We start from the raw sequence: 16,842 nt of genomic DNA, 5'->3' as shown, positions 1-16,842 counted from the left end.
TTTTTCGAAAGTTCATTTTATTATTACAGCATATGTTCTAGAGTTCATCATATAATTAAGAATGACATGCATTTTAATGTCTTGAAACAACATGAGAGGTTGACATCCCTAAACAGGAAGAACCCTGACAGGCCATGAGAATGAACTACCTATGTTATATATCATGGAACCATCTCCACTTCATCTCTCTTAGAAGAACCATCAACTGCACCCACATTTCTTTGCACATTTTTATAAGAATACCTCTTTGCAATGAACATATAAGCACATAAATTCACACCCGTAATGGCTGCTACTAACCAATACAACTTGTCCAATCTACTATGATTTAAATCCTTACCAAACCAACTCTTCTTTCCACCACTACTCGTCCAACGATCGATAAGCGTTATCAAGAAACTACTCAGAAAACTTGAAGCACCAAGAACACTAAGATAAAAAGCTATACCCAAACTTCTCATATTATCAGGAGCTTGATCATAAAAATATTCTTGTAATCCAATCAATGTAAATGCATCTCCTATACCAATTATTATGAATTGTGGTACCAACCACAAGACACTCATGGGCATTGATGAACTTACTTCAACTCTTTGTCTTCTTCTTTCAACTAATGCAGCTGTGATCATTGTCAAAACTGAAAATACCATGCCAAATCCGATCCTTTGAAGTATAGTAATGCCTCTCTCATTTCCTGTATACTTTCTTAGTATGGGCACAAGTAGTCTATCATATATAGTTACTGCGATTAGCAAGGTAATAGCTGTAATTGAGTAGATGGAAGCGGGTCGTAGTTCGAAACTTGTACCTATTTTTCGGTCCATTACAGTGGATTGTTTGACGAAAAATGTCGACGTTTGGGCTACACATAACCCAAATGCTAATGTACTTAACCATATAGGAACCATATTGAGCAGAAGTTTTAACTCCTCTACCTTTGTCACTGTGGCTAGTCTCCATGGTCTGTTTTTTCTCTTCTTGGACCCATCTTCTCCATCTTCTTCTAGTATTGCAGCTTTGTCAAGGAAACTACACATTCAAGTAAAATGAAATGTAAGCGAGTCAATTCAATAATATAATACCTAAGGTGCGTATTCTTTTCTTTTTTTCCTAGCTGAGTCAGATATAAAATGTGACTCGCTGTCTGAATTGACTCAAGTAAAATTTCAGAATCTCTGTCTTTGTCTGATTCGTGATGTTTAGCTCCTTTCAGTGCCGATGGTTAAGCAAATTTGGAACATACCTTAGCTTATTGGTATGGCAAAGTTGTCTTCCTTTGCTATTTGTTGACATGGGAACTTCATATAAGAGGCCTGGATCTGAAGGATGAGGTAGATTTCTCTTAGCTATGGCTGCCACTAGTACTTGGAGCATAGGAGTCAATGGGCTTCCTTCAGGCACTTGATATCGAAAAACAGGCTTACCCATAATAAACACTATAAAAGATATAGCCATAACACATAAGAGTACTGTATCTGCAACTGCCCAGCTCACTTTGTCTTGTACGTAAACGATAACAGTCACACCAAGAACTAGCCCAAGAGATATACCAATGTTCCACAAGTTGAAGAACGACGTTTTCATCTTCCTTTCTTCTGCATGATTATCGTCGAACTGATCAGCTCCGAAACTCTCTAGACAAGGTTTATGTCCTCCAGTTCCTATGGAGATCAAGTACAACGCAATGAAGAAAATCACTTCATGGAGCTTATTGGGCGTGTCACATGAATCAGGATCACATGGTTTCAGACTTGGAATCACCTCTGACATTGTTAAGAGACTCAAACCCTGAAATCATATACAAACAACCAACATAAACATCTCCAATTATTTACCCTGTTTCTAGTTTCTACGAACTATGTCTGAGAATAATGCTACATGGACAAACGATACTCTCATAAAGAAGAACATAATATTTAGGGCCCATCTTCTATTGGTTTTAAGTCGGTACATGCCTACGTATAAGAGCGAGATCTATTTCAACAACAAAGATAGAGCTATATCCTCACGCGATTGGCCCAACAGATAGTCGTGGTCCATGGCAGGCAACAAAACAACATATCAAATGACGTTACGCGTGATGGGCAAGTGAGAATATCTCACGTGAAGAAAGGCTTCTCTCATGGACAATAACATAATATCTAGGGCATCTCTACTCATTGTCATTTGGTTTTGAGCTAGATGTCCACAAACTTAATACAATGGAGTTCGAAACATAATTAGTTTAGATTTATATATTTAGTTACCACTAGATAGATGACAGAAGAGAACAAAATCATAGAAAATCTTCCAAAGTAAGCATCAGCAAGAAAAGCACCAAGCAAAGGCATCAAAGTAGTGGCTCCAGACCAATAATTCACATTTTCTGCAGCTGTTTTGAGGTCTTGACGAATCACTTGTGTGAGGTAGATTATGAGATTTGTTGATATCCCAAAATAAGTTAATCTCTCAGTGAACTCAATTGCTGTATCGAAAACAGTGAAAATACAATTAAAAATTACCCAAGGTACAAGATTATAAGATAGTTAATTAGTTTATGATGTTTCGAATTGTATATATAATACCGAAAACGAAGAACGAAGCTTTCCATACACCCGTAGATGCCCGGACTGGTACATGTCCTTTATGATCCACAGATGAATCATGAACCCATTTCTCATTCTCACTTCCCTGCAGGTTTCTGTTTTCCATCTCAATCACTTCAAGTAATATTTAGAGAAAAAGAAGAGAAAAAAGGTATTGAAATAGACTAAAAACACATCCAATGTTATTTTTGATTTTTTTTTAGTGGAATCTTTTTATAAATGCATTTCTTAACACATGTGCTCTAATAGGATAAGACATAGATTATTTCTATTCTTAACTTGGAAACATCATAATTTGGACAATTAATATAAGGAGGGATGAACTTTGTTTTGTCAAATGCAGATTTTGTTAAATATTTTTAATTGGTTGACAACTCACATGATAATTGACTCTTTTTTTTTTAATAAATTTCTACAAATACATTTATATCACTATTTTGGAGATAATGAATTGAATCAGTTTGGTATGTTCTTTATAAGCATTATTGGCATATATTCAAAATTGTCTATGAGAGTGAAGGAGAAAAAGGGAGATTCTCCTAACTCTAATGCTCAATGAACAAGGGCAATAGATTAAGGGGATGTAGAAGCTTTCCCACAAAACCAATCTTAGGGTTATTCCCATATGCCCCAAACATTTTGACTAACAAACTGTTCGACTCTATAATCAACGATTTTGTTATAAATTGCCTTAAAGAACTCCAAGACAATGAAAAATGTCATAGGACAAAGATACTTTATTTATAACTGTTGGAATCAGAGCTGAATTTGGATTTATTCAACTCGTCAAAACGCAAAAAAGAAAAAAAGATGCACAGTTGCATTCTATGTGCGTCTGGGATTTAAGTTTTATTCCAAAAGACGGAATCAGAACCAGTAAAAGCATTCTAGTATGTCTAGATATGGAATCAAAAGCATTCCAGAGTGTCTAAAATATAAAATCAAGAGTTTTCTAGTGTATGTAGAATTAAGAGCACTCGAGGGGTCAGTCTGAAGAAATCAAAGAGTTCATATTGCTTACTTAAGGCCGTTCGCTTTTAGAAGTGTGCAATACCATCACAACCCGAAAAGGAAGTCGTGAATCTTGAGAGACATACACCCAACTGTCGGTACTTTACAGCGGTGTAAAATGTCTTAAGGAAAAATAATTCATTATCTCCTCGACTTAAACCACTTTCATCTATCTCGGTTACGTCTGAAAGAACGTTTATTGTTGGGCAGAAAACGTTGTATATCTCTTTGTAATAACTGAGAAGGGATTTTCTGTTTCCATTACAAATAGAAATTCAGTTTCAATTGAGTAAAACTAAGAGAGTAAAAACTCGAACAGAACCATGGGAATCAACAATAACAACTACTACGACAAGCAAATTTTAGGCCTCAAAACTATTTTAACAGTTACACTAAAGTAAGAATCCATAATAGATGATCGCAGAAGCTTTAAGATGTCACCACGTAAAAGAATTATTACAAGTTACGAAGAATTTAACAAGCCAAAGGGCGAAAAAAAACGGGAAACTAAACAAGTAAAAAGTGCATTTCCTTCCCCACGATTGATCTTTTCACTCACCCCATTTATCTCTTGTACAGTATTTGAAAAACAAAGAAAGAAGGCCAAACAACAAAATTTCTGTAATATTAGAATTTCCATTGTTTTGTTTCAACAACTTCCTTTAATGGTTAAAAGTTTTTGGTTACATGTTTCTCTTCCCTAACAAAATAATCTCTTCGAGACAGAGAATAAGCGATTGCCTTCTTTTAAGTTGAGCAACAGTTTTTCTTGTCCAAGTTTCCCGAAGAAGCACCAACATTGATGGTGGTTCCATGACCAGGAAGTCCAGTTGTTGAAGCTGATTCTTGAGCTGCCAAAGCTTTCTTGCTTATAACATGGTAGATATCGGTTAATATAGTCTGAAAAGCTTTTTCGACATTGACTGCTTCTAAAGCTGAAGTTTCAAGAAAAGAGAGTTCTTCCTTTTCAGCTAAAACAAAGGCATCTTCTTCTGCAACAGCTCTTAGATGTTTCAAATCGGATTTATTACCAGCCATCATTATGACAATGTTGGAATCTGCATGTTCTCTAAGTTCACGAAGCCATCTCTGAACGTTTTCAAAAGTTTGCCTTTTTGTTATGTCATAGACTAAGAGTGCACCAACTGCTCCTCTGTAATAAGCACTAGTAATGGCTCGATACCTTTCTTGTCCAGCCGTGTCCCATATCTGTGCTTTTACAACCTTCCCATCTACCTGTTACACAAAACCCAAAATTAACTATATAATCTACATTTCAATATCATCGCATTGCTAAAGGGTTGCTAACTAGAATTGTTATTTCGTTTTTTTCTTCTTAGTGATTTCATAGGATAATTTCAGTCGATAAGCCAAATAAAAATCTAACAATTTAGAAGGCCAAGAAGAAGTTACTTCTAAAACTCGAACCTCTACGAGTGAAATTAATGTATCTAATATGTAGAACAGTAAGCCCCTATTAAACGAAACACGGGTAGGAGATCCTACGAACACCTTAACAGAAAAACAATACCAACTCGGAATTCCTGTGACACCATTTTGCACCATCCCGGGTCGGAAACACTAGTAAGCTACCCCGAGCCAGCCTACTAATTATGCCGTATGGAGAGAAATTATAGGTAACAAGATAGGGTTCCCTCATCCAGAAATTATAGGTAACAAGTCTAGGTTATCAATTAGATTTGCCTATATAAATCAGCATTTGTATATTGAAATTTCGCGCTCCTCTTGTCCCTGAGAACAGATAAAGCCTCAAGGCCAGCCAAAGAAAACATTACAGGCAGCAGCAGGAAGGTAATCATCCAAACAAACCAAGCATCATAAAAGTTTGTCTTTAACTTCTTATTACTTAATCAATATAACTGATCTAGGTTTAAAATCATAAATGTAGGATACAATGACAATTCAACATGAGAATTTAAAATTTATTAAGGAAATGAGATTTGACCTGAAGAGTTTTTGTAGCAAATTCAACACCAATAGTTGATTTAGATTCTAAACAGAACTCATTTCTTGTAAACCTAGAAAGAATATTAGATTTTCCAACACCAGAATCACCAATCAAGACGATCTTGAATAGGTAATCATATTCATGATCAACCCTATAAGACATACCTCTCCTCTTCCTTCTCCTCTGTAAAAATTAATCAAAAACCCATCATCAAATTCAAACCCAAAACATATCTAAATAAATAAATAAAAAAACCCTAATCTTACCTTGGGTTGAGCGAAGGCGAAACGGTAGAGAAGAACCAGGAATGAATGATAACAGAGGAGTAATGAAAGAAGGAAAAAGGATCAAAATGAGATGGAAAATTCACAAGGTTATGATTTGGAGAACTAATTTAGGGGTAGTGAGAGAAAGAAGGAATGGATGAGGAATAAAGTTCTTCTCCCATTTCATTGGTTACCATTATGAGAAAAAAAAAAAAAACCGACGAAAAGGCATTTTGAAACGGCCCCCTATTCATTTTCCTGCCAAAATTTCGTAAGTGGTTTTACCTATTTCAATCGACTAGTCACACGTGGTTTTACCTACCATTTTCAAATCAGCTATTTTTCCACCCATGTTATTATTTTTGTCTAGTGAGTATTCCTACCTATGTTTATTTCAATCCGCACAAAATTCTTTGTATTTTACTTTCTTTTTTTTCTTTTGTTGCAAAATTCTTGTATTTTAATATAAATCTGTATCTTCGTGATTTCATCCTCTATAAATCTGTATCTCTCTCAAAAAAATTCTTTGCCTTTTCTCTTCAATCCTTATATCTTCCATGATCTTCTCTCTCCTTGCAAATACAATATCTATTTCAGCTCTTTAGACTCTCATTTTGGATTGTGTAAAAAGATAATGTAGAAAATCTAATTATTAATAAAAATCTATACAAATAAGAAAACACATTACTTGAATGTTAGGCTTATGCCTCGATTAAAGTTTAGCACGGACCCTTACATTGTCTGTCTGGGTTACAATCGGCACCTGCGATCCAATGACTCTTAGCGACCGTGTCTATTAGCAGAAGACACTGTTCAGTTTCCCTTTGCAGAGATCCGGTTGAGAATCAAACGCAAGTGAATTTAACGAGAAAGATAATGGTGTTATTTTTGTTGTTAAACTAATTGAGGAGAAAGAAATATCACTCATTTTGTGGATATATTTAACTATTTTTTACACCAGAATTTATAAAATAGCTATGAAAGTCCAATGACTTGGGCACAAAAAGTTGCAGATTTTGAAATGTCATTTAATGCCTCAAACGTTCGTGGACTTTGCAATGCCTGCGATTCAATGCTTTGGATATTCAAAGGCTTTGAAATGTCCACGATTGGATATCCGGGTTTCGTAGATTTTGAGATGTCCTCGAATGTCCTGGTTGACAACCTATATAGTTTTTTGGTTAGATTTTTTGTCGAACGTATGATCATATACATATTAGAGAACAACTTAATTATGTTAAAGAATTGGAACAGGGATAAAAGAAAAAAGGATATAAGGTAGAGATAGTGTGTGATAAAAGAGAAAATAGGAGTGAAAGAGAAGATGGGGTAAAACCTGCCACCCGAATAGGTGTATTAATCAAATTTGACAAAATTTTAACTCAGTGCTTCTATAGACGCCCTATAGTATTGTTTTAGGCGCTTTCCCCAAACATGCCGCCCAACTTTCCATTTGTATTATTGTTATATTCTGGATACTCTAACATTTTGGTATTCTACTTATTATTTGTTTTTTTTTTTAAAATTAGTTATTTTTATTGAGAGAAAGATTTCAGTTTCCTTTTTTCTTAACCCCTGCAATTTTTTTGTTTCCTATTTTTTAAAACTCGTTCTTTTATTTCTAAGAAAGACACAATTATATTGAGAGAGATCTCGATGTCATTTTTTTAACCCTTGCAGTTTCTTTTGTTTTTTTTATAAAATTAGTTATTTTATTTCCAAGGACACAGTTATTTTTTTTTAAATAAGTTACTTTATTTCTAAGAAGGACTATATTTTGAATTTTGGGAAGGGCTTTTAGACAACATTTTTTATTATATAGATTCTTTTGTTTCCTTTTATCTTAAATTAGAAATTTTTATTGATGGAAAGATTTCAGTTTCCTTTTTTCTAAGCCTTGCAATTTCTTTTGTTTCTTTTTTTTTTTTTTTTAAATTAGTTCTTTCACTTCTAAGAAGGACACGATTTTATTGAGAGAGAAAGATACTTTGATTTTCTTTTTTAACCCTTGCAAATTTTTTTTTTTTTATTAGTTATTTTGTTTCTAAGAAGGACATGATTATTTTTTTTAAATAGATTATTTTTTTTCTAAGAAGGACTATATTTTAAATATTGGGAAGGACTTTTAGACACTACCCTTTATTAAAAAAGGATGTTTGTCCCCGTCAACGTTTTCCCCTTCTATTTTATTATATGGATAGTTAATTCCTTGTTTTCGGAGATAACCCAAGTCATTTGACTTTATCATCTGATCCCAAATATGTTAGAAAACTACTTAGTTATCTTTCAGCCAGGATAGAAATCACTTTTTTTTTATGAAATATACTAGCATTAACAACCAACTATTCTTACAAAAGAACCTAATTTAAAGCAGAAATAAAAGTAGGTGCAACATTCCAAATTCTTTTCTGAATATTATTTCTATCCCATTTAGCTAGGGCGTCTGCTTTTTTGATAGAAATCACTTGCTAGATTCTAACTCATTTTTTATCTCTTCCGACGCTAACAAACCTTATTCTACAAAAGTCAAACTCTAATTTGGTTCATCAATATCTCAAAGTTTCTTATATTCTCATATATTATTTTTGATGTACCTACTGCAGGAATTACACACATTATGTATAATTCGGGCGTTCGGGTATGGTTAGCTCTACCAAAATCACTTGAAATGTAGTTTTTATTTATGAACTATGCGCATAACTGTCGTAAATGAACTAAAAAGATATTAGAGTTTCAAAATGGATGATCTGCTAAACATTGTTGTCCTTACAAAATCGGAGGAATTGTAGTGCACCCTGTTTTTAACTATCATCCCAAGAGTAAATTCTCCGTACCCTTATCAACACTCGCCCAATGAAATCTTAATTAAAAACGCCTCCAAATAGTGTTTATGGCGCCCCCCATATTCTAGAAAGGGGAATGCTAGGTGCACAAAGAATCTTTGATAAAATCTTTGATTCTGTGAGTCACACGGTTAAAAGACTGGTCCAGATTAAAGTCAAACTTTGAAAATCTTTTGTCTTTTAGTGGAAATGAGTCTTTAAGTCAAGAATTTTGTCATTGTAGCACTTCCATACTAGAAAATGACAAAATGCCTCCTCCCAAACATGCACTTTTTATTTTTTTTCGACTTAAAATCAGTGCAATAGAACCAATTAGGTTACAAAATCAACTAATTGGTTCGAACCCTACTACCACTACAGAACACAACTCAAATCAGTGGAACCAGTTTATTTTTGTACCAAAATTTGACTCAAAGTCTATTTCAACTTTATAACATTTAATTCAACAAAAAAAAAACTCTAGAACATTTGGATGGAATGGAGTAGACCTTGAGCCCAATTTGTAACAAAGTTTACCCCATATCTATTGATTTTGGGATAATGCTACCCAGACTCCCAAAGTAGAGACACAGTCAAGAAAGTAGACACTTTGAGAGTGTGGATTCTATTCAACTTTACCAAAGTAAAAGTGATTTATAAATATTTTGACTTTGAAGTGCTTATTTTCTTGATTTTGTCTGTACTTTGGGAGTCTGAGTAGCATTATCTTTGATTTGGAAGGTGTTGCTAACTTAGGTGTCGTTTGGAAACCAAAAGTAGAAGTACTTTTACTTGTAGTAGAAGTTCTTTTGCTTTAAAAAAGTAAAAAAGTTTCGAAAGTATATTTGGTAAAAATGTTACTTCTAAGTAAAAAAGTCAAAAAGTTAGTTTGGTAACCCAATTTACTTTTGATAATTTTATTTTTTCTTTCTCATATAGATACTTGATTTTTATTGAATTTATTTATGATTTCGACGATTACTCTTGTATAGGAAGTAGTGGTGATATTGGTGGTAGTGGTGGTGCCATGAAGGTATAGTTATGGGGTGTGGTGGTGGTTGAGGTGATGGTGGTGGTAGAGAGGTATGATGGTGGCAGCGGCGGTGGTGGAGGTATGATGGTGGCGATGGTGGTGGTGGAAGTATGGTGGTGGTGATGGTGGAAATGCAGTGGTGGTTGGGATACGATGGTGATGGTGGATTAGGTATGTGAGTGATAGTGACGGAGTTATGGTGGTGGTGGTATGCTGATGGTAGTAAAGGTGGTGGATAAGATACGTAGGTGGTAATGATGGAGGTATGATGGTGGTGGTGGTGGTGAAGGTACCGTGGTGGTGGTGGCAGTGGCGATGAAGTTACCGTGGTGGTGAAGGTACGGTGGTGGTGGTGAAAGTACGGGGATGGTGGTGGTGGTGGAGCTACGAGGTAGTTGTTGTCGAGGTGTGGTGGTTGTACAAACAGGGACGGATCCAAGATTTTCACTTAGGGGGTGCGGATTTATATGCTTAAAATTTTTTTTCAAATATAATAATTAATAAACTATTTATATTTATTAATTATATTATTACATCAACGATTACAAACGCAAATGACCTCTACGACAGTTTAATTTTACTAAAAAAAATTTTGGGGAAATTGTGGTCTTTTAGTTGAAATGGACCACGTTGTAAATAATATCTACGAATTTCATCTCTGTATTTGGATTCATAATTTGAAATTGGTAGTCCAGGATCAATTCGCAAAGATGATAAATTAGAGTTGGTCGCAGTGTTGGAATGAAAAATAACATTAGAGCCGAGTCTAGAACTTTTGGTGTTGAACTTGATGAACCTAAAGAAAAATTTCTTTTAAAATATATAGGATTTATGGTGGATGGGTTGAAGTTTATAGGGTTTAGAGTAGATGAATTGAATTTTATAGAGTTTATGGTAGGTAAATTGAATTTTATAAGGTTTATGGTAGATGAATTGAAGTTAATAGAGATTTATGGTAGATGAGTTGAAGTTTATAAGATTTATAGTTGAATTGAATTTTATAGGGTTAAGGGTAGTTGAATTGGATAATTTCGATGTGTAACGCTTTAAAAAGATTTTTATATATAAAAGTTAAAATATTTCAAATTGCTTATAGTGGGACTCGAACTCAAATCTCAGGGTCTCATTCTCCCACAACTACACTCCTCAATCATTGGGCCAAGCTATACTAGATGTTATCTAGGTACACACGATTGAATATATATAGACATAGACAAATATACATAAAAAAACACTAAAAGTAAAAAAACACTAAAAATGTTTGTAGAGGGTTTCGAACTCACGCCCTCTAAGTTGTAACCACAATTTGGTGGTCTCTTAAACCACTAAGCCAAATCATCTTCTGTGTTACTGTTATACATGAGAAGATATGTATGTTTTATACCAGTATATATACAAAAACAATTTGCTATTACTACTATATTTTTTCTTCGGACGGATCCAAGGGGTGTGGCCGCACCCCCTCGCACCCCCATGGATCCGCCCCTGGGTACGAAGGTGGTGGTAGTTGAGGTAGGGTGGTGGGGGAAGTGCAATGCTTGTTGTGGTGGTGGTAAGGGTAGAATGGTAGAAGTTTAGTTGTGGTAGTGGAGCGGAGATAGACAAAAAAAAATCGTCAAGTAAAATTCATACATGTCTCAAAAAAAAAGTTACTTTACTTTGAAGTCAAAAACTAAAAATTTTAACTTCAAAAGAAAGTCAAATTTTAACTTAAATGAAGTCGGTAATTTTTGCGTACGAAACTAACTTTTTGACTTTTCTTCTTAAATAAGCAAAAAAGTAACTTATTTTAGTGTTGTCAAACGACTTATTTCAGTGGAACAACGATTTATCAAGTCGAAGGTGTCGGGTCGCGGAGAGGCAATAACACATTCCAAGAGGGGATTTTGAAACTTCCCCCACCTAATTCCTAAACGCAAACTAGTAAGAAAAAAAAAATTCAAGATTCCGAAATTTAGACTTTTGATTTTGTTTTCTTTATATTCTTGATTTTAAAGAACCGTGTTCTTTGATATTGGAAAAAAACAGAAAGAAGGATGAAGAAAGAAGAAACGGTGACGTTGATCAGCGCCGAGGGATTCGAATTTGTCATCGATAGGAAAGCTGCCATGGTTTCTCAGACCATACGAAACATGCTCACTTCTCCAGGTCTCTCTCTCTCTCTATACCTATCTTCTATTTTTATGATTAGGGTTTACTCTAGGGTTTCAATGTAACAAGAGGGATGCTATCTTTGATCTTGTTGGGTAGGGGGTTTCGCTGAATCACAGCTTGGAAGAGTAACATTCCCAGAGATAAGTACTGTTATCTTGGAAAAGATCTGCCAGTATTTTTATTGGTCTCTCCAATTCGCCAGGTTTTACCCTCTCTCTCTCTCTCTCTCTTCATCTGTAATCTTACCCTAATGAAATTCTATTGAGTCAATTCTTAGCCCTATCTGTGTTCATCTAATTTTTCTTTGTATTAAGGAAGAAAGTAAAGATTTTGTCAAGAAATTGCTTCTTCTTATGCTTAAACTGAGGATTCAAGTGAATTTATCTATACTTGTTTGCTGAAATTCACTTCATATATAAGCAAATCATTTGAAGTTCACTTGTGGGTAGGTTTCCATTTCCGAAGATGTAACTAGAATTTGATTCTTTTATAAAAATCATAGTTGATTTGGAATAAAGGTCTGAAAATTGGTCTAGTTATCCTTAGCCCGATAAACTAACAATGTATGAACAAACGGGTGCGTTTCAAACCATACAACATAAATGATAGAACATAAATGATTGTTATATTATTCTTTCACGCATAGAGTGACTTAAATTATATGTCCAAGTGAGGAAACGTGAGTAAGAGGATAGTATCAATCTATCACATCCCCGATTGATAATTCCACCAAACCCGAGCCTGAAACTTGACATGCATATCTAGTACAACCGAAAAGTGGCATTGACATTTTTGTTCATCCACAACTATGATGTCGAGTCTCTTAGGTTCAATATTGTGTAAGCATATCATAGCGATATTATTTACTGCACGGTAACACGGGTAAGTATAACCTTATCTGGTAAAGTAAGCTGGAGACCTGGAGGGTGTAGGTATATCATAGTTTTCTTTTCCTGAAAATGAGAAGGAAGTGGAAATGTTTTAACACCCATTCTTTTGATCTTGAGAAAAGACAGAAGCCAAAATAGCATGTTTAGAAGGACCAAGTGTTAATGTTTATGAGCCTTACTCGAAGTAGAAGTGTGCAACTACATAACCACTAACCACCATCTCTTATTTCTAGAGAGTAAACTTTGTAGTATAAAGCATGCGATGTTTCATTTGATATGATTATTTTGTTGGGGATAACTTATTAGTTTTTTGTGCGGAAGTAATCTATTTAATGATCATTTTGATTAACAATTGTAATTCTTCAAGGGCGATATAGTATGAGCCACTCATGAACTCGTAGCAGTTTATATTAGCTAATATCTCTTAGTTTTGATAAGTTGATCTGCCACTAATTTCTCAGCATCATTGCTAGCCATTTATATAGCTTTTGTCTTACTTTAGAAAATTGTTCTGATTGCAGTGGAAAAGAGACAGAGTTCCATATTGAACCTGAAATCACTCTAGAATTGATGATGGCTGCTAACTATCTCCATACTTGAACCGCCTCTCTTTTGAACACCGTAATTACTTCTGTTTCAGATTGCTGGTATCCGTACCATATGTAACTACGAACATGTTCGTATAATAATATCATTTTTTGTTCTACTGTCTTATCAGGTAAACAAGAGGATAATAATGAGGACCTTCAAAACCCATTATAGTTTGGATGTTTCTTTATCCATATTTGCAGCTGTATAATTCAATCTTCTCTGTGTGCAATCGTTCTCCAGAAACGATATAAAATGAATTGTAAAGACCTCATACAAATGAGCAAATGGTTCCTTGTTTGTTTTTATGTGCCTTTAATTTTTCATTTGCCAGGAATTTTGTGAGATTTGATCACAATGTTTAAAAGCTGCCTTTGGTATTTCGGATATAAGAACTATCTTGAAACTAGTATTCTCCGAAAGCAACTTCATCTGCTAAGTAAAAGGGGTGCAGTATGTTTATTTCGTATGTAGGATTTAATCTTTGGTTCAAAAAATGCAAACTTTGGTGAAAACATCCAAAATCTCTAGGTTACTCCACACAATTCTAACCGAGCGCCCTTGTGAACAATCTAGATTTATTATTGTAGATGTTTTTGTAGGCATCACACCATGTTGGTCAACCTCGTCCAGAGTCCCTAGCACCGTATCTCACCATTTGTAGAGCACCTTCAACTTATGAGAGTTGAGTGATTTCGGAAAGCGTCAAATACTCGTCTTATCTTGTATACTTGAGTTTGTAGTGTTCATGTTGTGTTTAAGGCATCTTCAAGTTATAAGTTTATTCGCGCTCTTGTTATTACTCGTAGGTGGATATTTGTCTAAGTTTATTACTCGTAGGTGGATATATTTGTCTAAGTTTGGGGTAATGCTGGGACGTAAGTAAAGGGGCAAACTGGTTACATGTCTCACGCGGTTGTGGAAGTTCTGGGGGCAAACTGAAAAAAGTGAAATTGGTGGCCAAAACAAATAATTGGACACAAAAATAGGGGCGAAAGGCAAAACTAAACTATCACAAAGTTTTTTTTTTTTTTTTGAGAATTCGACTACGGTCTACGTTAGTCGTTACAAGGCATAGATGCATCATGGAGATGTAATGAGCACGATAACCGCCTAATTTAAACTGAGAATGAAAGAGGCCTAAAGTCCGACAACGAAGAGGCCTAAAGCCCAACTATCACAAAGTTATTGGGATCAAAGAAACTCCTGAATTTTTTACTGTGAAGGGGTGTTAAAATAAAACTTAGAGGCGCCTATAGAACCACCCAATATATATTTTTGGATGGACCAATGAACGGCCTCTATTTAATAAGAATGTAAACAACCTAAACAGCATAGATGCTTTATATCACGTGTGTGTCTGCTCAAAGCCAAGGGTCGTCGTATATATTCAACGCAAACTTCCTTCTATCTTTCTTCCTTTTCTCAAGCCCTTTTCTTTAGTATTCCGGCTTCTTGAAAAACCCTAGCATTTTTTAGGGTTTCTCTTCAATCTTCAAAAATGGTACTACTTCCTTAAATCTCTTTACTTTTTCTCTCTAAGCTCAAACTGTTTCTTTTTAGTTGATTCTCTGTTTGTTTTGTTTGTTTGATTATAGACTGCAGAAGCCGTGAATCCAAAAGCTTACCCACTTGCAGATGCTCAACTAACCATTACTATTCTCGACCTAATTCAACAAGCTGCTAATTATAAACAGCTCAAAAAGGGGGCTAATGAAGGTTTCTTTTCTTTTTAACCCTAACTACTTACTTAATGGTGGAAAAACTACAAATTCATTCATGATTTGTTTATTTTTTGGGGTTTCTGATTTTGGGTTTTTTTTGTTTTATGATTTTGTTAGCAACTAAGACACTTAACAGAGGTATTTCAGAGTTCGTAGTAATGGCGGCTGATACTGAACCACTTGAAATTCTTCTTCATCTTCCCTTGCTCGCTGAAGACAAGGTACTATTTTTCTTCATTATTTCTTTCTAAGAGTTTACAAATGTTAATTATTAGAAAAGTACGAACTTGTTGTAGATTTGACGTCTATTGAATTTGAATCAGGTCTTCTTAGTCATTCTGAATTAGGGTTTATAGATCCTTATGTTGTTTTTGTTTCATGGAGTCTATAAATGTAATTGGGGTTTTTTTGTTAAAATTTTATTAGGATTTCTATATTTTCAGTATAACTATACTTAATCTTTAGGTTTGTGTTGGAAAGGTTAGAATTTAGATGGAAACGAGTTCTAATTACATTTCTAACTTTGAAAGGATCCATCATCCATCTAGGGTTTTTGTAGTCTACACTATGATTGCATGAGCTTCTTTAATTTGGAAAGCCCCATAGAAGCATCAATATTAACTTCATCTTCAATGAACTAACTACTCATAGCTTTAGATTAAAATCAAAGTTGAGTAGAGTTCATAATGGTTTGGATTGTATTATATACCGCAGTGGAACTTCAAGATCAAACTATTCCAATGATTCACAAGCTAGAATAAAAGTTGCCACGAATTTGCTAGATAAGATAAATAAAGAAAAGCATACCTAGTCGAGGTTAGGGGTTTGATTCTTTGGTCCGTAGAATCCTGTTTAATTCTAATCCAATCAAATGACATGTGCACTCACGTTCCTTTTTCTATCCAATTAACCCCCTCCTTTGCCCGGTGAACTGTGAATATGGCATGGCCTGTCATTTGCCTTGTTCATATACTTTTGCATATCATTTGGTGTGAGATATGGATCAAGGTTATAGCTGTGTATTTGCTTATGAAACATCTTTACTTGTTTTTACAGAATGTCCCGTATGTGTTTGTTCCTTCAAAAGAAGCCCTTGGCCGAGCCTGTGGAGTGACAAGACCAGTTATCGCCTGTTCAGTGACTAGCAATGAAGGAAGCCAGTTGAAATCCCAAATACTGCAACTCAAGGTAACATTGCTACTATTTGCAATAATAAAAAACACCCCGAGTTATCATTTAATATTATTTTGATTGAATTGCGGTTTCTTGATCGTGTATGTAGGATGCTATCGAGAAGCTCTTGATCTAAATTATACAAAATAAGGAGAAACTTCCTCCTGACGTGATGGGCCTCTTGTTTTAGAACTCTATTTTTCAGAGGCTTTGATTAATGAAGTAGTTTGTGCCACTAGATAAGTAAGTTTTATCTTTTGATTTCTCTTGTTAGACTTTATGGAACCATATATTTATATGAAATTAAGGTTGGTGATTACACCATTAAAAACTTTGTTAGAGATGAAGATGGTTAATAGAAACTACTTTTCATAATCATTTTAACTTGGAGTTGTTATTGAAGATCAGATTTTATTCGATAGTCTATATTAAGAGGTTGTATCTTGTGATTTTTGATCTTTTGAGATGATTTCATCTTGCCAATTGATATTTCCACACCCAAATACCCAATGTAGTAGTTGATTACAACCCTTCAAAATCTGGCACATGCTCTAGTTTGGATAAAACTCGCACAATATCATATGAACTGATACACTATTGTTCACAAAATTTGCACAATATTTTTGT

General features: G+C 34.6%; 4 protein-coding genes across 4 annotated transcripts; 2 read left to right on the top strand and 2 right to left on the bottom strand.

Moving 5' to 3' along the window:
• On the bottom strand, positions 1–2,749 carry LOC147565501 (protein NRT1/ PTR FAMILY 5.6-like). Its single transcript, XM_086651985.1, has 4 exons — positions 2,565–2,749; positions 2,247–2,464; positions 1,244–1,788; positions 1–1,029 (listed from the first exon to the last, which is right to left on the bottom strand). Exons 1-4 carry the CDS (start codon positions 2,689–2,691, stop codon positions 162–164), a joined length of 1,758 nt encoding a protein of 585 aa, XP_086508111.1. The 5' UTR covers positions 2,692–2,749; the 3' UTR covers positions 1–161.
• A 1,260-nt stretch (positions 2,750–4,009) lies between these two features.
• LOC147565500 (ras-related protein Rab2BV-like) lies at positions 4,010–6,664 on the bottom strand. The gene is made up of 3 exons (XM_086651984.1): positions 5,832–6,664; positions 5,563–5,748; positions 4,010–4,832 (listed from the first exon to the last, which is right to left on the bottom strand). The coding sequence occupies exons 2-3, from the start codon at positions 5,725–5,727 to the stop codon at positions 4,344–4,346; spliced, it is 654 nt and encodes a 217-aa protein (XP_086508110.1). The 5' UTR covers positions 5,728–5,748; positions 5,832–6,664; the 3' UTR covers positions 4,010–4,343.
• A 2,722-nt stretch (positions 6,665–9,386) lies between these two features.
• On the top strand, positions 9,387–13,626 carry LOC147565499 (BTB/POZ domain-containing protein). Its single transcript, XM_086651983.1, has 6 exons — positions 9,387–9,409; positions 11,503–11,609; positions 11,715–11,834; positions 11,937–12,042; positions 13,252–13,351; positions 13,449–13,626. The coding sequence occupies exons 3-5, from the start codon at positions 11,723–11,725 to the stop codon at positions 13,328–13,330; spliced, it is 297 nt and encodes a 98-aa protein (XP_086508109.1). The 5' UTR covers positions 9,387–9,409; positions 11,503–11,609; positions 11,715–11,722; the 3' UTR covers positions 13,331–13,351; positions 13,449–13,626.
• A 1,026-nt stretch (positions 13,627–14,652) lies between these two features.
• On the top strand, positions 14,653–16,593 carry LOC147565498 (uncharacterized). Its single transcript, XM_086651982.1, has 5 exons — positions 14,653–14,822; positions 14,917–15,037; positions 15,160–15,263; positions 16,099–16,230; positions 16,325–16,593. Exons 1-5 carry the CDS (start codon positions 14,820–14,822, stop codon positions 16,349–16,351), a joined length of 387 nt encoding a protein of 128 aa, XP_086508108.1. The 5' UTR covers positions 14,653–14,819; the 3' UTR covers positions 16,352–16,593.
• Positions 16,594–16,842: the final 249 nt, after the last annotated feature.

This window comes from Eschscholzia californica, unplaced genomic scaffold, assembly GCF_041429995.1.
Source record: "Eschscholzia californica isolate CP2 unplaced genomic scaffold, dmEscCali1.0.p SCAF_1, whole genome shotgun sequence".
Classification (NCBI taxonomy): domain Eukaryota; kingdom Viridiplantae; phylum Streptophyta; class Magnoliopsida; order Ranunculales; family Papaveraceae; genus Eschscholzia; species Eschscholzia californica.
Note: the sequence above shows the minus strand (reverse complement) of the source record. Positions and strands in the feature narration are given on the sequence as shown.